This window comes from Myotis myotis, unplaced genomic scaffold (assembly GCF_014108235.1).
Source record: "Myotis myotis isolate mMyoMyo1 unplaced genomic scaffold, mMyoMyo1.p scaffold_m19_p_5, whole genome shotgun sequence".
NCBI classification, from domain to species: Eukaryota; Metazoa; Chordata; class Mammalia; order Chiroptera; family Vespertilionidae; genus Myotis; species Myotis myotis.
Window position 1 is genome coordinate 102,239,512 of NW_023416357.1, and position 24,916 is coordinate 102,264,427.

Below are 24,916 nucleotides of genomic sequence, written 5' to 3' on the forward strand. Positions count from 1 at the left end.
CATCTATCGGCTGCCTCCTGCACGCCCCCTACCAGGCGCAGAGTCCACAACTCCGCACGTGTCCTGACTGGGAATGGAACCAGTAACCTTCTGGCGCAGAGGAGGACACCCAACAACCGAGCCACACCCGCAGGGCTGGACCATTTTATTATTTCTTCATTATTTAAAAAGCTGAGATATAATTCACATACCATAAAATCCACCCTTTTAAGAGCACAAATCAGGGATTTTGAAAGTATATTTACAAGACTGTGCAACCATCATCACTAATTCCATAGTATAGTCATCCCAAAAAGAAACCCAATATCCATTAGCAGTCAACTCTCCATGTACCACACCCCCTGGAGCCACTAATCCACTTCCTGTCTTTATAGATTTGTCTATTTTGGACATTTCCTGTAAATGGAATCATAATAACATGTGGTCCTCTGTGTGGGACTTCTGGAGTGTTTTCCGAGTGCATTCGCGTTGTTAGGTGTGTATTCTTCCCACCACGAGCGTTAGTTTTGTAATGAAATCTTGCACAGCCAGGGGAACAGATGCCTCCTCTGCAGAGCCGAGCACGGAGTACTTAGTGGGCAAGCGGCGGCCGGAGACTGGGGACGCGGTGCCCCGCGAGCGAGCAGAGCGCAGTGCTGGCTGCTGGCAGGCGGGCGGCTGGGAGATGACGCTGCCTTTCACTGTGGGCGTCACCTTTGTGACTGCGGGGACTAGCAGTCCTGCCTCGCCGGCGCTCTGGCGGAACTCCAGGAGAGGACTCAATGTATGTTTATATTTTTTAAAATATATTTTATTGATTTTTTACAGAGAGGAAGGGCGAGGGATAGAGAGTTAGAAACATCGATCAGCTGCCTCCTGCACACCCCACAACCAAAGTACATGCCCTTGACCGGAATGGAACCTGGGACCTTTCAGTCTGCAGTCCGACGCTCTATCCACTGAGCTAAACCGGTTAGGGGGCGCCTACAGTGCGCCAGGTTCTCGGGATACCGCGCAAATCGAAAGGGACAGAGGCGCTGAGAGTGGATGAGCACGCACAGCAGGCTCCCCGAGATCTCCCTCTGAGGTTGTTATTGCCGGTGCTTTCCGTGTGGTGACTGTGGAGACCGCGCGGGGCTGGGAGGCACCAACGCGACCGGGAACGGAGGCGAGCGCACTGTGAAGAGTGCAGAGGGGGCGTGGCCTTAGGACGCCCCGCCCCTCGCGCCTCACCCTGTGCGGCGGCCACACTGCCAGAGCGAAGGGCGGAGCCTCCAGACGGTGACGGAGGGGGCGGAGCCTGTGGGCGCCCCGCCCCGCCTCGCCGCGCGGGGAGGAGGCGGAGCCGGTGGCGGGCCGCATTGCAGCGCGAACGCGCGAGCGGGTGGCGGTGGACATTGCGCGTGGCGGGAGCGGGCGTCACGCAGGCAGACAGGCCACGGTCGCCCCTGGATCCCGCCCCGCCATGCCGTCCGCAGGCCCCGCCTGAGTCACGGCCGCCGGCGCCGGGCGGGCTCGGGGTCGGGGCCATGCGCGCGCTGCCCTGACGATGCCGCCCGCCCGCCTAGCGCTCGCCCTGGGCCTGGGCCTGTGGCTTGGGGCGCTGGCGGGGGACCCCGGGCGCGGCTGTGGGCCTTGCGCGCCCCCTTGCCTCTGCGGCCCGGCGCCCGGCGCCGCTTGCCGCGTCAATTGCTCCGGCCGCGGACTGCGGACGCTCGGGCCCGCGCTGCGCATCCCCGCGGATGCCACCGCGCTGTGAGTAACCCGCCGCCCCGCAATGCGGACCGGACAGTTGCCATGGCGCCGTGCGGGCGCGAGGACAGAGTTGGGCGGTGGGGGCCTAGCGGGGAGCGGGACGTGGGGAGGCCTCCGCGCGCCTGCACCCTCCTGGGAGAGGCTGGCCGGGCAGGCCGCCGGCCTGGCGGGCCTCGCAGGGCGTGGGCGCGTCCCCGGCCTCTAGAAGGGGAAACGGAGTGCGGGCCAGGCCTTTCCCAGGGCGAGGCTCCAGCGCAGTTAGGTCGGCCCAACTAAATAAGGAAAACCTGGGACCGCGGCCGGCTGTCAGCCCGCCTGGAGTGAGCCAGAGTGAAACAGAATAATCTCTGTTTCTGTGAAAGCAGAGACATCCCACCCGGTGGGGCTCTGCAAACGCGAGCTGACGGGGGGCGGGAGGGGGGCGCCGTGGCAGCGTGCGGGGGCGGGGTGGGGCGGTCTCTGAGTGGAGACTGCAAACACTGAAGCCCTAATTAGGGACTAATAGGGTTTGGCCGGCGGATACCCAGCACCTTAGAGCCCAAAGGGAAGCTAGGAGGTGGAGAGCTCTCTGTGGGATGGCAGGGAAGGGCTCCCAGGAGGGGTGTCTGAACACGGATTTGATGGATGTGTAAGAATTGGCCTGAAACCTGAGGATGGGCAGGAAGGTGGGTCTAGGGCAGGGGTGGGGAAACTTTTTTCTGCCGAGGGCCATTTGGATATTTATAACATCGTTCCATCATTCGTGGGGGTCACACAAAATTATCAACCTAAAAATTAGCCTAAGCTATCTTTGGTCAAACATTTAATTAACTCACCCCTAGTGCCCTGGCAGGGCCAGACCAAATGATTTCACAGTCGGTCGGAGGGCTGGATGTTCGGTACCCCTGGTCTAGAGGAAGGGAGGAGGGAACCATGTCTGCAGAGACCTGGAGGCTGGGCTTGGTTGTGTGTAGCTGCAGTGTTGCAGCTGCAGGGAAAGTGTGAGGGAATGGAGGCAACATGGGCAGGGGTCCTGAGGGGCCTCAAGGGGCCTGTCTAGGTCTCTGATGTTATTCTGGGAACAGTGGGTGGTGAGGTTTTAAACACCAAAGAGCTGTCAGGCTTGCATTTTGGAAGTAGTAACAAGTCAGCCTTTATGGAGAGCTTGCCTTGAGTGAGGTCCTGTGCCAAGCTCTGGTGGTGGTTGTCATGCTTAACCCTCACCCTAACCCTCTGAGGTGAAGGTACAGTGAAGATCCCCGTTTTACAGACGAGAAAACGGAGATGCAGGTGATGCATCTTGTCCAAGCACAAATACCAAGTAATAGCCAGTACGTGGCAGAGCTGGGTTTGACTGAGGTGCTCAGGATCCAGAGTTGGGATAAAAAGGTTGCAGGGGACCAAGATTTGCAGACAGTTTTTCCTGGGGGTCGGGGGAGGCTCAGGGCCTGCTGATCCACATCCCTGTGGTCCCGTGTGGATTTCTTGGGCAATTCCAGGCACTAAGGCAGGACTCCATCTCTCCTTGGCCGAAGGTTGTTAAATCTGGGGGTGGGCTCTGGCATTCAGTTTTGTAAAATTGTTCCCTGGGTGACTCCAGTCACCTTTAATTAGGGGGCCTGATGGTCAGTGTTTGGATGTTGCGGGGCGGGGAGTAGGGGTGTGTGCTTCTCCTGAGCAGTCCAGATGTTCTTGGGGCTTTGCCAGGTGGACTTGGGGGTGGGGGAAGAGCCGGTTCTCCAGGACCAGCCAGGAGCTGTGGGGGCTGCTCTGGGCCTATTGTCTTGCTTCATGACCACTAAAGCATTTGCCATCTCTGCTGTCTCTGTGGAGATGAGCCTCCTGCCTGCCACCAGCGCTCACATAGTTGCATCAGACCCACCCTATCCCTTGTTCCTGATGCTGTGGGTGAGATTACTTTAATCCCTGGTGGGCTGGGAGTTGCTAGGGATCTGGCCTGGCTCCTGCTGGCTAGTCCCAGCTGGCTTCTGGGAACTATCCAGGGAATAAACAATGCTGGTGGGTCCAAGGCCAGCAGCAGGGCCCATGCTCAGGAGGCTCTAGGAGACAGTGATGGGGCCCAGGCCTGTTGCCTTGCATGTGTCGCCTTAGGCTCTCCTCCTGGGTTTGGGAGGTCCTGGGAGCTGGCGGCCTGGCCCGACCTGACCTGGCAGAATTCCAGGGTTGTTGGCCCCTCTGAGTGTGTGTGACAGGACCCTTGGAGGCAGGTGGATGGGGACTAGAGGAGACTTCATGCTCTTCTTTACACCCTCAAGCTGCTTCTGGGAGATTTCCAGAAGGCTGAGGACTAGGACTCAAGGGAGACTGGTCCCTTGGGCGCAGATGGTGAGGCCCCCGCTGGCTTCCCATCTGCACTCTGTAGGCTGCCCAGCCATTCTGCCTATCCACCCTGCAAATCCCCTCCTCAGGAAGAGGGAGATAGATGGGCCTTCTCTTCTCCAAGGGAGAAGGACTGAACTTGGAGAAGCCAGGAAGCCTTCTGGGCGAGGGTGTGGATGTGCAGGGGACCCAGCAGCCTCTTCTGGGAGGCTTGGTGCCTCTTTATCAATGTCTTGCAGCCACCCTCTATTTGAGACCCCTTGGCAGGACCTGGGTGAGAGTCTGACCCGTGTGGGCTCCCAAAGCTCCCAGCCTTTCTTAGGTTAACCAAGCAGCCTGAAAACGGTGACATCACTCAGCAAAATGCTGCTACTGTAGTTGTAAAGCTTTATCATGGAGACTTTGAACATATATAGAGGTAGGCAGAATAGCCTGGTGAACCTCAGGGACCCACTGCTCTGTGGCCTGATCTGCCCCTCCACCTCCACCGCCCTTTTTGAAACAAATTCTAGCATCCTGTTCTTTGATCTATAAGCATATTGGAGTGTATGGCAACACCATGATTATACCTGCAACAGTAATTCCTTAATCCCGTTACATGTCCATTGTGTTCAAATTTTTGGTTGTCTCAGTTTTTTTTTTTTTTAATATACAGTGGGGCCTTGACTTACGAGTTTAATTTGTTCCGTGACGGAGCTTGTAACTCAAATTACTCGTATGTCAAATCAGTTTTCACCATTACAATGAATTGAATGCTGGGCTGATGTTGTGGCGTTCACTGTGACGTTTGCTGCGCCAACTAGCGGTGGGGTATCTGAAGCTGGCTCGGAACCCGAATTTTAGCTCACAACACAAAGCAAAAAATCGGCTGAGAGACAGCTCGTATCTCGAAAAACTCGTTAGTTGGGACACTTGTAAGTCAAGGCCCCACTGTATATACATTATTGATTTCAGAGAGGAAGGGAAAGGGAAAGAGAGATAGGTCTATGAGAATCATTGATCAGCTGCCTCCTGCACGCCCCCTACTGGGGATCGAGCCTGCAACCCGGCACGTCTCCTTGACTGGAATTGAACCCAGGACCCTTCAGTCTGCAGGCTGACACTCTGTCCATTGAGCCAAACTGGCTAGGGCAGCAGTCGTCGACTGGTGGTCCGCGGACCTCTGGTGGTCCATGAGGTCCAAAAGGTTGGTGACAGCTGGGCTAGGGCGTCTCAGTTTTTTATAGTAGTTTGAATTAGGATCCAAATAAGGCCCACACAGTGCAATTAGTTGGTGTCTTCTTTTTTTAAAAAGGTAGTCTTTTTTTTATTCCAATTTTTTTAATTTTTATTTTTAATTGATTTTAGAGAGGGAGCGATACATCAATACATCCATGAGTTATCTCCCTTATGAGCCCAGTATGTGCCCTGACTGGGAATCAAACCTGAGACCTTCCAGTCCATGGACAACACTCCAACCAGCAGCCTCACTGGCCAGGGCAGTTGGTGTCTTTTAGATCTCTGCTGGTGGATAGGCTTCCCTTTCATCTTTCCCCCTGTGCACTTTGTTGAAGAAACTGGCTTGACAGTCCCTGGGGTTGGCTTGTGTCTCTGCGTCACCTCCATGGCAGCATCCAACGTATCCCTCTGCCCTCTGTTTCCTATAGATTGATAGTTGGGTCCAGAGCTGCATTGTGTGGCGACACATATTTCAAGTGCTCTGGAGCCAAGTGGCTACTGTGTTGGAAAGGACAGCACAAAGATAGGATGTTCGTGACCACAGAAAGTTCTGGGTGTGACAGCGCTGCTGCTCCAGGTGTGGTCTGTCCATCAGTTAGTTTCAGGTGGGGGTGATTTTGGCCGACCATTTCTCAGGTATTGTGTGCTGCGAATTTTGGCCAGGGGCCCTTCCTGGGTTTTGTGTACTGTCTTGTGCATGTTTTGTATCTGGGTCTAGGCTAGGAACAGGGACTCAATTGGTTTGCTGATTAAAATTTGGGGGGCCTTAGGATCATCTGTTGGCTGGGAGCACTCAGGGCCTCTCCCTTCCCTGCCTGTACCCCTAAATGACAGGAGAGTGTGGGGGAGGCTCACCCCCTGTTGTCAGCACAGGATGTGTGTGAGGTAAGGTGAGCAACTCCTGGACTTGGTCTGGCCTGGTGTGTGTGTGTGTGTGTGTGTGTGTGTAAGTAAAACATGTTAGACTGCAGGTGCCCCATGCGATGCTGCCTTAAGGGCTGGCTCAGCAACAGAGGGTTCCTTCCATGAGTCCTGGGCATGACTGCTGTGTGCCAGCCCTGTGCCAGGGGTCTTCAGGACCCACCTTTTTGAGACTCAGTTATGAGGAGCCGTTGTTAAACCATAGACAGATAATGGGGGGGCACTTTGGAGGGTCTGCCTACAAGGTCCCCCAGTGTAAGTGACATTGAAGTCAAGACTCACAGAAATCATGTAGGGGCTGGCGAGAGTATCCCAAACAGATGGGGGACAGCCTGGCAGAGTGTCAGACGGAGAGGTGGGAGGTGGGGCCTTTATTGAGAGAGCGGGTAGGGGCGGCATTGAAGGATCTAGGAGGAAAGTGGCATGGTTGGCATCTTCTAGAAAGAACACTGGCTGCTGTGTGGAGATAGCATGTACTAGGACAGTGGTCGGCAAACTCATTAGTCAACAGAGCCAAATATCAACAGTACAACGATTGAAATTTCTTTTGAGAGCCAAAGCTTTTAAACTTAAACTATATAGGTAGGTACATTGTTATTAATTTAATTAGGGTATTCCTAAGGCTTAGGAAGAGCCACACTCAAGGGGCCAAAGAGCCGTATGTGGCTCGCGAGCTGCAGTTTGCCGACCACGGCCCTAGGAGGATCCGTGTGTCCTGCACACTCTGCTGGTCTCACCCTCACATTTCCTGAGCTGCACATGACAGTTGGCACTTGGGAATTCAGACTATAAATGTGTGTGTAATGTTAATTTCCTGATGAGACACAGAATGCAGATTTGCCAAAACTGTGGACAGGAGGGCACACACCTCCTATACCTGGTCCCCTGAATGGGGACCAGGATGGAGAAAATGTTCAAGTCATCTATTTGATGAGGGACTTGTAGCCAGAATATATAAAAAACCCTTGAAACTCAATGCAAAAAAAGACAAATGACCCGATTAAAAAATGGGAAAACAGACATATCTCTAAAAAAGATATACAAGTGACCAATCAGCACATTAATAGATGCTCAGTGTTTAGCTTTCAGGGAAATGCAAATCAAACCCCAGTGATAACATCCACTGGGATGACTAACACCAAAAAGGCAGACAATAACAAGTATTGATGAGGATGTGGAGAAATTGGAAACTTCCTCCACTGCTGGCGGGGATGTAGAATGGGGCAGTCCTTTGGAAAACAGTTGGGCAGTTCCTCAAGAGAGTAAACATAGAAGTTCCATAGGACCTAGCAATTTTGCTTCCAGGTATCTATCCACGAGGAATGAAACGTACGTCCACACAAAAACTAGTATGGGAATCGAACCTGAGGCCTTCCAGTCTACCTCCCAGTGTGGCTCAGTTGGTTGGGCGTCGTCCCATGCACCCAAAGGTTGCTGGTTCAATTCCCTGTCAGGGCACGTGCCCCGGTAGGGGGTGTGCAGGAGGCAGCTGATCAGTGTTATGCTCTCACACATTGATGTTTCTTCTCCCTTCCTCTCTTTCTACAAATCAATAAACTATTCTTTTTAAACAAACAAACAAACAAACAAACAAACAAACGTGTATACAAGTGTTCATAGCAACATTATTCTTAGTAGCCAAAGGTGGAAACAACCCAAGTATCCCATCAGATGAATGAACAGAATGTAGTCTATTCACACAGTGGAATATTACTCAGCCTTAAAAAGGAATGGAATACTGACACATGCTATAATCATAGATGAATCTTGAAAACTTGATGCCGAGTGAAAGAAGCCAGACACAGAAGGTCACATACTGAATAATTTCCCTGATATGAAATGTCCAGGTGGCCAAATCCATGGAGGCAGAAAGCAGACTAATGTTGTCTACAGCTAGGGTGCGGGATGAGGGTGGGGCAATTATGGTCAAGGAGTGTGGTGATGAAAATGTTCTAGAAGTAGCCCTAACCGGTTTGGCTTAGTGGATAGATCATTGACCTGCTGACTGAAGGGTTTTAGGTTTGATTCCGGTCAAGGGCATGTACCTTGGTTTCAGGCACATCTCCAGTAGGGAGTGTGCAGGAGGCAGCTGATCGATGTTTCTCACTCATTGATGTTTCTCTCTATTCCTCTCCCTTCCTCTCTGTAAAAAATCAATGAAATATATTTAAAAAAAGAAAAGAAAATGTTCTAGAAGTAGATAGTGGTGATGGTTGCACAACCTTGAGAATATCCTAAACCACTGAATTTATACTTTAGAAGGGTGAACTTTATAGTATGTGAATTATGTCTAAATTAAAAAACAAATCTCTGAAGAAAATAGCCACCACTGCCTTGTCCTGTCCCTCTAAAGTTGCCAAGTGCTGGGCTCTGTATTAGACTCTTTCTTGCCTTTATCTCAGTGTCTCACAGTGCTATGGGGGTGGAACCACTCTTGGTCCCATGTTACAGACCAGGACACTGGTCTCCTGGAGGTTGAGTCAACGCCTAGGGTCACATGACTGGTTTGTTGTGGCAGAGAGGTGATTTCATCAGCATGCTTTGGGGCATAGCCCCCACAACTGCATGCAGGGGCCTGGGGTACAGCACCAGCAACCTGGCTTATAAATCAGAGAGAAGTAGCAGTGGGGGTATCCCTGAGTGGGACCAAGTGGGCTCTGGACTCAGGCCCCAGCTGCTTACTTGGCCCTGCCCTTCCCACCAACTCCTCAGACCTCCCTCTGCCGTCTCTGTTCTAGTGCTTTCCACCGACTTCCTGTTTGGTTTTAGGAGGGGGGCATGAGAACCCAGGAGTAGGGAATTCAGGCCCTGGGTCAAACCTGGTTCATATCCCAGCTCCTATACTTCCGGTGTGACCTTCGCCAAGTCATTCAGCCTCTCTGAGTTTGTTTTCTCACCTGGGAAATGGGTGCCATGAGTGGATACATATCTCACAGGGTTGTGGGGCCTCAGAAGTAAAAGTGTCTGGTACATCCACGGGAGTCAGTTGCTGATGGTCCCAATAATTATAACTGTTGCCAGAGTGGCCCCTTCTACCTGTTCCTCTCCATGGTCTCAGAGCCCATTACTGTATCCTAAGCACTAGCCAGCAGGAGATGGTTCCCTAGGACCTTCCTGCTGCAAAGCAGAACTCAAAAGCCTGAGTAGAAGTGCCCCTGAGCTGGTGCATATATGCCCATGACTTTGTTGCTCAGACCAAATGCCACAGCAGATAGAAACACAGATGAGGCTGAGCAGGCAGACTCCTACACACCCCTCAGCACCCAGGCTGGGAGACCACATCCAGAAACCTGGTCTGGCCCTGGAAGCGCCTTCAACGCAGAGCCACACAGCTGGTGGGATTCGTCATGCCTAGGCCTAGCACATTCCACTTGTGTTTTTATCTCAGTTTTAAGCCTTTATTTTTGATGCGTTTAGGTGAGGATATGTAACACAGTGAAGTTACGAGGCATGAATAGAGTTCTGTGAACTCTCTTGAGCACCTTGGTCTTGATGTGGAATCCACACGCATGGAAGCTGCTCAGTGTCCCCCGGCACATCCGCTCTGCTGCCACCTCAGCTGTCACGTGCACACCCTGTGATTTCACTGGGGGAGCTAGCCTGTTATGCAGGTGCTTTAAGGGGACTCAGTTTCCTTTTCCCAGTTCTCTGCAGGCTTGGCCTGCAGCCCATGCCTCCACCCCCCTTCCCCAAGGCCAGGGCATCTCCTGGTAGACTTCCTATTAGGACCTCTTTGTCCTCTCTTCAAAAGCCATGCCTGGGGGCCACTATCATGTGACAACTGGCTGGGCTAGTTGGTACTGCCAGATGTGGTCCCACCCTCAGCCCCTCTCAGCTGCCCCTGTGGCGGTTGGGTAGGGACTGTGGGGAGAGACCCTGGCTGGGTTCGGTTTCCAGTGAAGAAGCCATTTTGGATGGCGAGGCACATTTTCCTTTCTGGAACGTTGTGTGGTGGCAGTGCTGCAGTGAGAACCCAGTGGGCCCAGCCTGCTGAGCACTCTGGAATGAAAACATCCCGCTTCCCCTGCCACTGTCTGGGGTGGTGTGGTGTCTGGGCTCTCGGCACACCGGGGCCTGGCCCTGCCTGCTGGGTGTCTGCGTCTCCAGCTGGCCAAGGCGGCAGAGGCGCTGCCAAGTGAAAGGCAGCTGGAAAATGCAGCTCATGTCCTTTTTCCCCGGAACACCTCGTTCTCTATGGTTTGGCAGCCGTCTCCGTCAAGGGGCCCAGTGATGCCCAGCTGCTGATGTCAGGGAGGAGACTGCATTTGGGGGCCAAGGTGGGCGGAGCCCTTTCTCTTGCTGAGGAGCCTGTGGGCCCGGGCCTGACACGGTGTAGTGCTCCCAAGTTTAGCAGCCCCCCGCCCGGAAGGCATGGCGCCCGCTCCTGTATCCTGGGCCCACTCTGCAAGGGGCTTTGTACCAAGGCAGAGCAGAGCCAGCTTTTCCTTCTAGTGGAGATGGAGAATGAGAGCCAGGCTCAGGGCAAGGCTAACGGCACTGGAGGCTCCAGGGTCCCGCACCTCCAAACAGCTCTGTAGCCCTGGCCTCAGGCTGCATCGTGCCATTGGCAGTGCCCAGCAGCTGAGTGGGTGGTGGGATTGCCGGCCATGCTGGACTGATGCTTCTGCCCCTGTGTTGGCCCCCTGGCCAGGTTGGGAGAGCCCGGCTGCCTTCTTCATTCTTCATATTCTAAATAAATGATGGTGGGGTGTGGATGGTGGCTTCCCTGAGCCTCAGCATTCTCTGTAAAGGGGTGGTGCCCCCCCTGCTCGGGCTGGCTGTGACAGGCCAGCGTGAGAGGGACATACCAGTTGAGTGCAGTGCCTGGGGGGCACCCAGGTGCTGGTTCTTTTCCTCTCAACTTGGAAGGGGGTCCCCAACTCCCTAGCTGCAAGTGGAAGGGTGAGCTGAGCCCCTCTCCTGGGCGGGCCCCCTCTTTCCCAGCCCCTGGCCCCCACCCTGGTCTGTTAGTACCCTGACAGTGGCTGATCTCCAAAATGCACCTCCTCAGGGCTGGGCTGTGTGGAGGACACCCCCAGCTTCATCTGCCTGTGGTCCCAGGGGGATCCTAGCCAGTTGGTGTTACTGTACCAGACACCCATGGCTCATCCTGGTGACAACTTAGTAATAGGATGGCAAAGCTCCTTGAGGGAGCCCCACAGAATACCCTGTGAAATGGGCACCGCCTGCTGTTCCATGCCCTGGGGCTGAGAGGCTGTGGCGGGCTCTCACTCTGGCCTTTCCCTCTCGTTTCCAAGGCTGAGACATCCCCCACCCCCCTTGCTGATTCCCTGGGCCCTGGTTTAGAGCCAAGTGGGGGCTTGGGCACAGAGCCAATGTGGGTCTGGTGGGCCCTCCCTGCCCCTTCTCCCTGGCAGGCCTGCCTCCTGCCCCCCTCCCCAGCTCATCCTCTCTGCATGTTTTTCTTCAAATCGGCTCTCTCTCTTAAACTTGAATTTATTAAAAGTCATCGTTTCCGGCCCTGGAAGCCAGCCTCACTCTCCACAAATAGAAGGGAATGAAAACAAAATGAGGTTATTAGACTCAAACTGGCACAAGACTGGGCTCCTGACTGCCTGTACCCAGTGCTACAGGACACATTAGTGAGTGACGAGGTGGCAAGTGGGTGACACTACCTGGCCGGAGGGCTGAGGTGGGGGCAGGGGTCCCCTGAGGGGCCCAGGACCAGCACTGTGGCCTTTCTTCCCTTCTGCCTGAGCCTGGCTTCCAGGGACTGTGTGTGGCGTTCCCCTTGATGGGTGGAGGGGAACCTGTTTCTCCCGGAGTGTGTGGCACCTCCAAGGAGAGGACAGGCTGGCCCAGCCAGACCCACTGACACTGTATTTCCAGGAGATCTGAGGGTTCAGGCTGGAGGGAGCCTTGGGCCCTGGATGGGGAGTAGGGTGCCTTTTTCTGCTACCGCTATGCTGTGCTGTCCTGTCGGAGGGAGGAGGCAGCTGCTGGCTTGGGAGGAGCAGGTTACATAACATGTGCAGGCGGCCCTTCTGGAGCCCATTCCCCTCAAGCCCTGTATCCAGCACAGCGGCCAGCACTGGGGTGGGGGTGCTGGGCTGGGGCCTGGCACTCACCCCCGCCGCTGACCACATGTGTCTGGAATGTGCAGATGTTTCCTTGGGGGCTCTGACTGGCCCCCAGACCTCGCCCGGCATCTGGACTGGGGAGCTCTAGACGAGAGCAGGCACCCAGGCCAATCCCGTCCTCGGCCGAGGAGAAAACTTAGGCAGCTCTGGGCTGCAGGGCAGCTTCCCGGCTTGCCTGGGGCGTTATTTCCTCAGCTCTGAAAGGGACTGCCCTCGGAGCCCCCAGGGGCCACTCCAGCCCTGCTGTCACAGCAACCTCTCTCCTTGGCCTTCACCTCTCCACCCCACTTACCTTTGCACTCAAAGTCCCTTTCCATCTCTTTCTGTTCTGGTCCTGGGACTCCCTCCCCTCCCTTTCTCCTCCCCTCCCCTCTCCCCCTACCCCTCTACTGCCACCCCTCCTCACTGCAAGGCTTGGGATGTGAGCAGGGGCAGAGCCCTGTGTGGGCAGGGGAAGCTGCCTTTGTCCATTGGATTGGGAGGGCCCTCAGCCCCTTCTGCTGGGCAGCTCCAGCTTGGTGGTGGATGCAGGGATCCCCGCTTCCCTCACCCCACCCTCTCTCTTGCTTGGAGCAGGAAAGATCAGAGTCAGAGGCATAGGGATGTGCTATTGGGTGCTCAAACCCTGAAGACAAGGATGCAGGCCCAGGGGAAGCTAATGGTCCTCCCCTTGAGAATGTCTGATTTAGAAGGCAGAGGGAGTTGGGACCACCCCTGCGTGGGGACAGACCGGGCTCCCCAGTGACTGCTGGGGCCCTGTTGGGGGAGGAGAAGGAGGGCCCAGATGTGTGGGGTAGACCAGGGATCTCCCCTTCTTCTCCATCACACTTGCCTGTCTTGGAGCAGGAGAGGGGGCGGCAGAAGGAATGGGCTGGGAGTGAGAGTCCCCATCTCCGTGGGACTCGTGTTCAGTGTAGCAGGCAGTGGGGGCCCCTCCCAGCCGTATCCCTGGTGCCTGGGGAGGTGACACATGTCTTGTGCTGTTGTGGGTGTGTGCCTGTTCCCAGGTCACCCCCCCCCCCCCCAAGCTGGCCTAATCTCTCCAACCTTGGCATCCCTGGAAGTTGCTGGCTTGGGGTTTGCAGGGACCTGGGATGGTCCAGCTGGCTCAGAGGGTGGGCCTGCTTGGCCTAGCATCTCTCAGGGTGCTGTCCAGCCAGGCTGCTGGCTCTCCTCCCGTGGGTCTGGCCTCTGCTGTACTGCCCACTGTGTGGGCTCCTGTAGGCAGCTCCTTGGGCCTGCTGTGTCCTGTCGTTTTCCCCTCCCTTGTCGTTTCCCCCCACTTTTGCAGGACTGTGGGCAACTGAGTGTGGGACAGGGTGTCAGATTGCGATGACATCACCTGGGGGTGCAGAGGAAGCTGAGGGGCTGGAGAGGGGATGGGGCTGGCCCGACGCCTTGGCGTTCCCCCAGAACAGTGATGGCAAAAGCAGATGGAGATGTGGAAAGTGGCTGTTCAGGGCCTCGGGGCTGTGGGGCTGGGTGAGGACTCTACCTCTGTCCCCTTCCAGCGGTTCTCCTTTTAGTGATCCGCCCCCATGACCCTTCCAGTGACCTCCACGCCAGTGTTTTCTCTGCTCCCACCCTTCCCAGTGTACACCGAGCACAGAAATGGGTAGTGCTGCCCACTGTGCCCCCTAGTAGAAAGCATATGCCCCCCCATGTCTCCCAGACCCACTTTAAAAAATATTTTTATTGATTTTAGAGAGGGGGAGGGAGAAGGAGAGAGAGAAAGAGAAACATCAGTGATGAGAGAATCATTGATTGGCTGCCTCCTGCACGCCCCCTGCTGGGGATCAAGCCCGCAACCAGGGCATGTGCCCTTGACCGGAATCGAACCTGGGACCCTTCAGTCCGCAGGCCCACACTCTATCCACTGAGCCAAGCCGGGGAGGGCCCAGACCCACTTCTGAGCATGTATCTCGGCTTACCTGATGGCAGCTGCCAGACTGAAAGGAAAAAGTCTCCTCCCACCCCCATGTCGGAGGGAAGGGGGAAGCTGGGCTCAGATGGGGAGAGCAGAGGTGTCCCTGCCCGAGGCCCCACCTCCATGTCCCCTAGCCCACAAAGGTTCTCCCTTGGAGATCTTGGAACCACACTCTGGGCATGGGTTCCTGTCCCACAACCCTTGAGGCAAACAGACCTGTATGCGCAAGCACACACTCCCGTTTCCAGATGGAGAATCTCAGAATCTCAGGTCTCGGTGAGAGGGTGGGGCACCGAGCTCAGCAGCAGGGCAGGGATCTGACCCTGAGGCCACAGTGCCACTTCCTGGAGTGGAGGAGGCCTGGGTCCTGACCTCCTTGGCTGGAGTGGCTTCTGACTTCCCTTGCCCACCCTCCTATGTCACGAGCAGAATGCGAGTGTGGAAAATCTAGGGTACCTGCCTGCTCTTGAGAGCGGGTTTGTTACTCTGCACCTCTTCCAGCGCTTTCTTTAGTTCTCAGTTTGAACGTTTGGGGAGCGGGGGCTGCGGTTTGCACCTGTGTTTCTCGTGCCTTTGTGTGCTGAGGAGGCACCGAGCCACACCGCTGATGGGCTTAGAGCTCTCAAACTAAATCAAGTCTCGTGTCACAGGGGAGGGCAAGGGACGTCTGGGCCTCCCAATGTGTGTGGCTACACCGGTTCCCAAAGCAGTCAGGCCCTCAGGTGCGGGTGGCATGACTGCATGAACTGGTACCTGCACTGCCATTCGACCTTCTTGCTGGGCGGAGAGCCTTGCCAAGTGAGGTGTCCTGGCATCCTGCCTGGTTGGGCCACTCGGTCAGAGCAGTGGTGGGGCTGCTGTGGGTCCTCCTGGCGGAAGTCCCTGTCTGGTCCCAGCAGGAGCTCTGACCCACCAACGCCTCCCCTGCCCTGTAGGACCCCAGTCTGGTTCTGCAGAGGCTCCACCGCCGGGAGGACCTGCCTGGCCCGTGTGACTGTCTGGAGTTCCTCTCAGCCCCTCTTGCTCACTGGAGGACCGTGTGCTTGCTCACTTGCTGCCTGTACCCTCTGACTGAGGCTGCCCTTGGCCTGCTGCCCACCCCCGGCAGGCCTCGGCCAGTGTCAGTGGAGCTCTTCATGTCCATGTGCTGTCTGCTCATCGGCAGAGAGAGACAGAGACACACACACACACACACACACACACACACACACACCAACCACACCAGGCTCCCAGTGTTAGCTGACTGCGTCCATAGTTCAAATCCCCACGCCCCCTGAGTGGAAGCCATAGGGGGACTGGGCCAAACCCCCTGCATTGGTTACTCAAAGGCCAGTGGTGTCCCCCCAAACTCCCTAGGTAGCCCCCTGGCTATGTTGGGAGCCAGGATAGTAGGAGCAGCCTAGCTGAGACCCAACTTTCAGTCCCTGTCCGTGGTAGGTGGCCAGCATTCAAATATCGGTTGCCATGAAGCTCCATGTGGCCAGCAGGTCTCCAGGGAGGAGCAGTGGTCAGAGGCTGGGGTGGGGGTCATTTCCTGAGCCTGGCTCCAGAGGTGGTCCTGGTTGTGAGCTGAGCGGGTAGACTGTGTCAGGCATCCCAGCCAGCCAAGCCCCGGGACCGTGTCTTCCCCTCACCCCCATGACCTCGGGCCTGTGTGTGTGGAGGCCCAGAGGCCTGGGCTGGTCCTCAGTGCCTCGGCTCCAGGAGGACCTTGTTTCACACCAGCCTGTTCTTACTCCGCTCTTGTGTTCAGAGCAGGCTGGAGAAAGCAGAGCCAGAGGGTGACTGATGGGAGCTGGGCTTCAGGACACTCTCCCACCCCAGGCTGCCATGGGAGCTTGGACAGGAGAGCCCGTGGTGGCGGGGCCAGGGCCAGGGATGGGGGTAGGATGGGGGAGCCTGTGTGTTTTAGGAGCTGGGCCTGGAGGAGGCATCGATGGACCCGGTCTCTGCATGGCTGTGTGGTCACTGATGGGAAGACAGGGTTGGTGAGAGGCGTTCTGAGACATCAGAGGGCAGAGGCTTATGGGTAGGAGGTCCAGGCCTTATTTATTTAGAGACCTGTGGGAGCCTGGGGAGAGGATGAGGAGGATAGGGTGGTTAGGTGACTGGGGGTGTCTAAGTGGTCTACGGTCCCTGTCCCAGGAGATAGATGGGCAGAGTGACTGTGATCTCCCCCTCGGGGCTGGGAGGGAAAGTGGGATTATTGGCTAATGTCCTTGTTGTGTCAGTCCCGTCTTCCTTTGCACAGATTCTGGTGGGGTCACAGTCTGTTTCAGGAGATTCCCTTGCTCTCATCTGTCAGTTCATCCACTCCTACACAGGCAGCACAGTTTAACATAGGGTCAACCCATGTTTCACCTTTTCTTGATGGTTCTTGCCCAATTATGCTTCTCACTGAATCTGTGTTATCTTGACCGTGTGGGGCATGTTATCGAGGTCATGTTAACCTTGAGGTTTAATTGGGGCTGTTACCATCACTATGGTGCTGGGTCATCCACTAGGGCCCTATCCCTTGTTCATCTGGACTTTGTGCCCCACTGTGTCTCAGGGACATTCAGAGGCCTCCCCAGTGGCAGCAGCTGGCCCCTGTGTGGAGGCGGGTGAAGTCTGCCCTCTGTGGTGTGGATGGCCTTGCTGGGCCAAAGGGAATTGGATCTGCAGGAGAGGGGGCAGGGCATGGATGGAGTTTGAGGGGCCCCAGGCCTCTCCTGCCTTGGTTTTCCCAGCTGAGAATTCATTCTGATTCTCCATTCTGGCCCTAGGGATAGGGAGCTGGGGGGGGGGGGGGGTCCTGGGGAGCTTCCAGGACGGCGTCGGGTGGCTTTGTGTCCTGCCCAGGGATCCAGTGCTGACCTGTGGCCGCTTTGTTTCCCAGAGATGTCTCCCACAACCTGCTCCGGGCGCTGGATGTTGGGATCCTGGCGAATCTCTCAGCGCTGACAGAGTTGTGAGTGTTCCCTTCGACTCAGCTGTGGAATTCCACAGGGTGGGAAGGTGGTGGCAGCTTGTCACCATTGTGGTTATGGGGGCATCCCTCAGACTCTGCCGAATCCTCCCTTTCTTTCAGGGACATAAGCAACAACAAGATTTCTACACTAGAAGAAGGAACATTTGCTAATTTATTTAATTTAAGTGAAATGTAAGTTGCATTTAAAAAAAAATATATTTTTTTATTGATTTCAGAGAGGAAGGGAGAGGGAGAGACAGATAGAAGCATCAGTGATGAGAGAGAATCACTGATTGGCTGCCTCCTGCTCGCTCCCCCACTGGGGATCGAGCTTGCAACACACATGTGCTCTTACTGGGAATTGAACTGTGACCTCCTGGTTCATAGGTCGATGCTCAACCCACTGAGCAACCCGGCTGGGCTAAGTTGCATTGTTTTTGTTTTCTATTTTTTGTTAATCTTCACCCAAGGATATTTTTCCATTGATTTTTTTTTTTTTTTAGAGTGGAAGTGGGGGGTTGGGGGGCGGAGAGGGAGAAACATCGATTGCTTGCCTCCTGCATGAGCCTGGACCAGGACTGATGATCAAGCCTGCAATCCAGGTACATGCCGTTGACCGGAATTGAACCTGGGACCCTTCAGTCTGAGGGCCAACACTATCCACTGAGCCAAACCGGCTAGGGCTAAGTTGTGTTGTTTTTGATGGGTGTCAGTGGCTTGACCCATGGCCCCCCAACAACACCCTGCCCTCCTGACCTAGCCTTCATACTTGCTTCCTAGTTTGAGACCAGACTCTGAGAGGCTGTTTGTTCACTTGTTGGGGGTTGGGGGCTGACCTCCCTGGGATAAGGACGGCCTAGACCAGCCGTGGGCAAACTACGGCCTGCGGGCCGGATACGGCCCGTTTGAAATGAATAAAAATTAAAAAAAAAAAAAAAAGACCGTACCCTTTTATGTAATGATGTTTACTTTGAATTTATATTAGTTCACACAAACACTCCATACAGGCTTTTGTTCCGGCCCTCTGGTCCAGTTTAAGAACCCATTGTGGCCCTCGAGTCAAAAAGTGTGCCCACCCCTGGCCTAGACTCTTCCTCAAGGCCAAGCCTGGTCCCCTGTACCTGCCCACCACACACTGAGTGCCTGGCCCTGCTCCTCCCACAGAAACCTGAGTGGGAACCCGTTGGAGTGTGACTGTGGCCTAGCTTGGCTGCCGCGCTGGGTAGAGGAGCAGCGGGTTCATGTGGTGCAGCCAGAGGCGGCCACTTGTGCGGGGCCTGGCCCCCTGGCTGGCCTGCCCCTCCTTCGAGTCCCCTTGTCTGACGGTGGCTGTGGTGAGTGTGGGCAGGGCCAGCTGCGTTTCCTGGGGTACAGCCCTTCCAAGCAGGGCCTCTGCCGGTGCTCGGGTCCCCAGCCTCCACAGTAGATGGGGACCTGGGGAACAGGGCTGAGACAGACTAACTGGGCCAGGAAGGCCCTCTGGACCAGGGTGTGGGCAGGGTGGGGGAAGACCAGCAGTGGGGTGGGGTGGGGTGGGGTGATCTGGGATCTAGAGTGGGGCCTGAGAGGCAGCCATCTGCCCCTTTCAGGTGAGAAGTACGTTGCCTGCCTCCCCAACAACAGCTCAGGTGCCACGGTGCTGGTGGCCTTCTCAGTTGCTCATGAGGGTCCACTGGTGTCCGAGGCCTGCAGTGCCTTCTGCTTCTCCACCGGCCAGGACTTCGCGGCCCTCTCAGAGCAGGGCCACTGCCTGTGCGGGACTGCCCATCCCCCCAACACCTCCTCCATCTGCCTGTCCTTCTGCTCTAGCTCCCCACAGCCCCCTGCCCCTGCCTGCGGGGGCCCAACGGTCCTCCAGAATGTCTTCCCTGCCTCCCCAGGGGCTGCCCTGGTGGGGCCCCAAGGACCCCTGGCCTCTGGCCAGCCAGCAGCCTTCCATGTCACTGCCTTGCTGCCTGTCAGCTCCACACACTGGGACTTTGGTGACAGCTCCCCTGAGGTGGACATTGCTGGTCCTGCCAGCGTTCACCACTATGTGCTGCCTGGGCGCTATCACGTGACAGCAGTGCTGGCCCTGGGGGCTGGCTCAGCCCAACTGAGGACAGAGGTGCAGGTGGAGGCAGCTCCCGCGGCCCTAGAACTCATGTGTCCAGCCTCGGTGCACAGTGATGAGACCCTTGAGCTCAGCATCCGAAATCGTGGTGGCTCAGGCCTTGAAGCTACCTACAGCATCATGGCCCTGGGCGAGGAGCCAGTCCAAGGTGGGTACTTCCCTGGGCCCGGGTCACCACTCCTGTTTTTCACCCCAGGGTCAGGGGTGGGTGGGGCAGAGGCCCAGGTGGGCACACATTAATGCCCCATCTCTCTCCCTGCCGGCCCCCAGTGGTGCATCCGCTATGTCCGTCTGACACCGAGATCTTCCCTGGTAACGGACACTGTTATCGCCTGGTAGCAGAGAAGGCAGCCTGGCTGCAGGCGCAGGAGCAGTGCCGGGCCTGGGCTGGGGCCGCCCTGGCCATGGTGGACAGTCCTGCCATCCAGCACTTCCTGGTTTCCCGCGTCACCAGGTACCTGAACCCAGCCTTGAGAGGCTGGGAGGTTGGGGTGGCAAGGCTGAGCACTGTGGTGGGGACAGAGCCTGAGACAGTCAGGAGGACAGGTGAGAGGCTGGGGAGGCCTCAGTGCCAGCCCAGGCTGGTGATGGGGCAGATCCCCCTTCCTGGTCCCTGTGTGGGCAGAGCCTGAGACAGTCAGGAGGACAGGTGAGAGGCTGGAGAGGCCTCAGTGCCAGCCCAGGCTGGCGATGGGGCAGATCCCCCCTCCTGGTCCCTGTGTGGGCAGAGCCTGAGACAGTCAGGACAGGTGAGAGGCTGGAGAGGCCTCAGTGCCAGCCCAGGCTGGCGATGGGGGCCAGATCCCCCCTCCTGGTCCCTGTGTGGCAGAGCCCAGTTAGACAGTGAGACCATATCCTGCCATCGTCAGTGTGGAGGAGGGGACATTAGTTGAGGGTCAGTGGTCAAACCCATGCCCAAGGCCACTGGTTAATATGCTTGGCCCCAGTGCCTGGCTCTGACTACAGCGCCTCATTTCTTTCTCTGTGTCTATCCCTGTCCCTCTGCTCATCCCTGTTCTGTCCCTATCCCTATCTCTCTGTCTGTTTCTGTGTCCATTCCTAGCTATGTGTCTACAGTTCTTGCCCCTAAGAGGGTCTTCCTACCTTGGCAGAGCTATGGAGAATATCCCTTCGGGAACTGATATGTGGGTGTCATGGTCCCCAAATGCCACACTCTGGGCCTCCCCACAGGACATAGTGCTGGTCTGATTGAGGCAAGATCCTTTGACTGGGCCCCTAGCCGCATGGTGAGGGTGGCTGGATGGGAATTACTATGGGCCTTGCTCTCCAGGTCATGTCTCTGAGCCTCGGTTTTCCCATCTGGAGAGTAGGGGCAGGGCCCACCTGAGGGACGGCTATGAGAAGCCTGCCCCTAGAGAGGATGACTGGAGGGGCACTTGTCTTTGGGGAGCCCCCTGAGTCCTTGCCCTCCCCATCATCTGCAGGGGCCTGGATGTGTGGATCGGCTTCTCGGCTGTGGAGGGCGCTGAGGCAGGCCCGCGGTCTCAGGGTGAGGCCTTCAGCCTAGAGAGCTGCCAGAACTGGCTGCCTGGGGAGCCACATCCCGCTACTGCAGAGCGCTGTGTGCGGCTTGGGCCTGCTGGGCAGTGCAACACGGACCTGTGCTCGGCACCACACAGCTACGTCTGTGAGCTGCGGCCTGGAGGTGCGCTGGGGCTGCTGGGCTGGGGGGTGCCTTCTGCCCTGGACCAAGACAGCTACTCTTCAAGCACAGTCTCCTGGCCCCAGAGCTCCTCCTACCCTTGGCTAAGACAGTGCCCCCCCCTCCCCCACCCGGCTCCTTTCTTAGCCGGTCAGTGTTCATTAGGGGTTTGCTGAGCACCTGCTGTCGTCCTGGGCACCGGACGGAAACAGACAAAGATAGAGGAAGCTGGAGGGTTGGGGGGCTGCTGCCAGGTGGCTCAGTCCTGCCCTGGCCCCTTTCACTCTCCTCTTTGGCCTGGACCAGTACCTCATTGCACACTTGCCACCCCAGGCCCCGTGTGGGATGCGGAGAACTTCCTCCTGGGGGCGCCCAGCGGAGACCTGCAGGGACCACTGAGCCCCCTGGCACAGCAAGAGGCCCTCTCTGCCCCCGAGGAGCCCGTCGAGGTAGGCCAGCCAAGACCCTGCCCCCGGACACAGATCACTCTTACTGTGTGCCTCTTTAGAAAACAGCTGCTTTTTTTTTTTTTTTTTTTTTTTTTTTTTATTGATTTCAGAGAGGAAGGGAGAGGGAGAAAGAGATAGAAACATCAATGATGAGAATCATTGGCTGGCTGCCTCCTGCACGCCCTCTACTGGAGATCGAGCCTGCAACCCAGGCATGTGCCCTAACCAGGCATCGATCCATGATCTGGTTCAGAGGTCGATGCTCAACCACTGAGCCATGCTGGCTGGGCAACAGCTGCTTTTTTAAGGACCCTTTTTAATTTCCTGTGTGCCCAGAAGAGATGGTTTAGAATAGCCGTTGCCAAACTTTCGGACCTCGCGGACCACCAGTGGTCTGTGGACCACCAGTTGGCGACGCTGGTTTAGAAAACCCGCTGTTGCACAGGGAGGAGAAGCCCCTGGCCTGGTATCCAGGGGAGTTCTGAGTTCCTGTGCCTTTTCTCTCTGTGTCTGTGGATTAAAAAAAACCCACGGTGGGGGTCCTGCTGCTCACAGATGCTTTGACATGACTTTTCCTGCCTAGCAAAGCGTGTGGGGAGCCTCATAAAGCCCCTGTTGTGGCTCCTTCCCCTCTCGGCTGGTGGGGGCTACACGCCAGGGTTTGTGGAGCTGAGCATACCAAACCCCCCTCCTACCTGCACCTGCTCCCCACCCTCCCCCTTCCTCCCCGTCCTTATTCCTTTCCGCCTCACCAGGTGATGGTGTTCCCTGGCCTGGGCCTGAGCCGTGAAGCCTTCCTCACCGCTGCCGAGTTTGGAACCCAAGAGCTCGGCCGGCCTGCCCAGATGAGGCTACAGGTGTACCGGCCCATGGGAGGAGCAGGTGGGACCCTGTCCTGGTGGTGGGAGTTGGGGGGCTTGGGTAGCCTCTGTGCGTTGTCATGCCTGCTGGCCTCTTGACCACTGGACTGGTCTCTAGCCTCAAGGTGGACAGAATGGTGTCCACAGAGACCACTCGTGCCGGAGTCCCAAGGACAGATTGGATAGGGCTTGCCTGGGTGGGGGTTCTCCCGGCTGTCAGCTGGCCCGGTGTTGGGAAGGGGAGGGGAATGATGGTAGAGGCCGGGAGTACTTCATGGCAGGGCCCCAGGTAGTAGTGGACATCCTGACTGGAACTCCCCATAAATCAGGACCTGTGACACCCTTCCTCTCCTCACAGGGGTCCCAGCGAACAGCAGCGAGCCTGAGAGGAGGTCCCTGGAGAACAGGACTGAGCTGGCTCCTGACTGTACACCAGAAGGCGTCTGGTGCCCCAGATCCAACATCTGCCTGCCACTGGACACCCCCTGCTACCCTCAGGCCAACGGGTCCACGGCGGGGCCGGGGCTCCCAGGGGCCTCCTACACACTGTGGAGGGAGTTCCTCTTCTCTGTACCTGCGGGGCCCCCTGCCCAGTACTCGGTGTGTGTCACTGGCCTGGGTGCCATCTGCCTCCCCATTAAACAGACAATATGCAGATTCTCCCACATCGTCCACGGGCCCCCTGCCCACCCCCGGCCTTGTCAGAGCCCTTGTTCATCTCCCAGCACAAGAAGCTCCCGCCCCAGGACCGTTACGCTTTCTGTGCCTTCTGAGGAGGACTCTAAACCTCCTGGCTTGGCCTTTTCCTTCCTCCTCTTCAAGTCTTGGCTGCAGTGTCCCTCAGAGGTCCCTCCCCTGTCCGGGAAGCCCCATCTGCCCGCATTCTCTCTGTCTTGCCTAGTGCATGTTCTGTTTGTCTGAGGCTGTCCCTTCTGTCCCCACCATGAGTGCCTGGGGCCCTTATGACGCCTGGTAGAGTGAGTGAGTGGTAAGTGTTGAGATCATGTGGAGGAGTGACTCCGGGTTACCCGCTAGGGTCCTACCTGCCTGTTGGAGCCCTGGCCCAGTGTTCTCTGCAGGCCCCTGACCAGAGGTGGCCCGCTGTGAGGCCCTGACACAGCCCCACCTCCCTCTCCCGTAGGTCGCCTTCCGTGGCCAGGATGGCCCCCTGCTCCCTGGTGACCTCATAGGCTTCCAGCATGATGCCGGGCCAGGCGCCCTCCTGCGCTGTACCCCAGCACTCAGCCATCCTGGCCCCGAGGCCCCATACTTCTCTACTAATGCCTCGGGCTGGCTGGGCTGCCTGCCTACCCAGCTAGAGGCCAGCCGGGCTGGCCAGGCCTGTGCCCTGCAGCTGCTCACTGCCACGGAACGGCTCACCCCACTGCTGGGCCTCAGGCCCAATCCAGGGCTGAGGCGGCCAGGACGCTATGAGGTCCAGGCCTCAGTGGGCAACAGCGTGTCCAGGTGGAACCTATCCTGCAGCTTCGATGTGCTCTCCTCAGTGGCCGGGCTTCGGGTCGTCCACCCCACCCCCCATGATGGCCTCCTCTACATGTCCACCAATGGCTCGGCCTTGGTGCTCCAGGTAGACTCCGGTGCCAACGCCACAGCCATGGTGCGCTGGCCCGGGGGCAACATCAGTGCGCCCTTCGAGGCCACCTGCCCGGATTCAGTGGCTGCCCTGGTGCCAAGCTGTGCCCATGAGGCCAACAACACCCTGTTCTCAGTGTTGGCACTGCCGAGACTCCATGAGGGCGAGCATGCAGTGGAGGTTGTGGTGGAGAACAGCGCCAGCCGGGCCAACCTCAGCCTGTGGGTGAAGGTGGAGGAGCCCATCTGCGGCCTCCGAGCCATGCCCAGCCCCGAGGCCCGCGTGCTGCAGGGTGTCCTGGTGGTGAGTGTGGCCAGCAGATCTGTACGACCTCTCCTGAGATAAGGTGTCCGTGCAAAGAGTGGCCTCTCCCCGGTGATGAAAGAGCTTGGTTGGTTAATGGGCAGGTCCTGTTAGGTGGCCATTTATTCCTAAATTACTGAAAAGTCACTGCTGGAGCAGTGGCTCTAAAAACGTTTTTTCCACTCTCACATTTCAAGAAACAAATTGTAAAACTCTTCGCATACTTCTGACCTCATTAACCCTGGGTGTGTTTTCAGGCCCTGAGCACTTTTTGAGAAGGGGTCTGATGCCACCTGGCCACATGAAGGCCTTCGGGGAAGGGACTATCCCTGGGCCTGGGGTGCCCACCTGAACAAGGCAGCCACCAGCTCTGCACCTTTGCACAGGGACTTTGGAAGGGCTGTTTCTGACAGTCCTGCCACTGTACAGTGTGTCCCGCAGCTTGCCCAGTCACACCTGTTCACACCTGTTCTATCGGGTGATGCAGGTAAATATCTAGCATGAGACGCATTGAGACTCATGTGCCTTCCCAAATGGCACTGTGCTGTTCAACTAAGGGGCTTGAGCAGGAGCCCTGGAAGGGGTGTGCCCATTCAGAGATGACAGGTGGCGAACTGAGGTACAGAGAGGTCAAGGTGTGACTAAACCCCAGCTCAGCCCCTTACCATGTGGCTCCTTAGTCGAGGGTGAGCCTGAGGCCCTCCTCCTACCCCTTCTTGCCTTCACTCTCCTCCATAGTGTCTTCAAGACCTGTCCCAGGGAGC

At 56.8% G+C, this 24,916-nt stretch overlaps 1 protein-coding gene across 6 annotated transcripts in view; it reads left to right on the top strand.

The window, feature by feature from the left end:
• The first annotated feature begins 1,316 nt into the window (after positions 1–1,316).
• PKD1 (polycystin 1, transient receptor potential channel interacting) overlaps positions 1,317–24,916 on the top strand; it is a 50,942-nt gene continuing 27,342 nt past the window's right edge. For 2 of the 6 annotated variants that reach the window (XM_036309207.1, XM_036309208.1), the window contains exons 1-11: positions 1,324–1,734; positions 17,099–17,170; positions 17,291–17,362; positions 18,335–18,504; positions 18,760–19,431; positions 19,554–19,737; positions 20,729–20,949; positions 21,280–21,395; positions 22,151–22,277; positions 22,614–22,855; positions 23,397–24,152. In XM_036309207.1, the coding sequence (XP_036165100.1) occupies positions 1,529–1,734; positions 17,099–17,170; positions 17,291–17,362; positions 18,335–18,504; positions 18,760–19,431; positions 19,554–19,737; positions 20,729–20,949; positions 21,280–21,395; positions 22,151–22,277; positions 22,614–22,855; positions 23,397–24,152 (2,838 nt within the window). In that variant the 5' untranslated portion in view covers positions 1,324–1,528. Of the gene's footprint in view, positions 1,735–17,098; positions 17,171–17,290; positions 17,363–18,334; positions 18,505–18,759; positions 19,432–19,553; positions 19,738–20,728; positions 20,950–21,279; positions 21,396–22,150; positions 22,278–22,613; positions 22,856–23,396; positions 24,153–24,916 lie in introns of all 6 variants that reach the window. The other 4 variants (XM_036309209.1, XM_036309211.1, XR_004967550.1 and 1 more) reach the window with 3 other exon arrangements.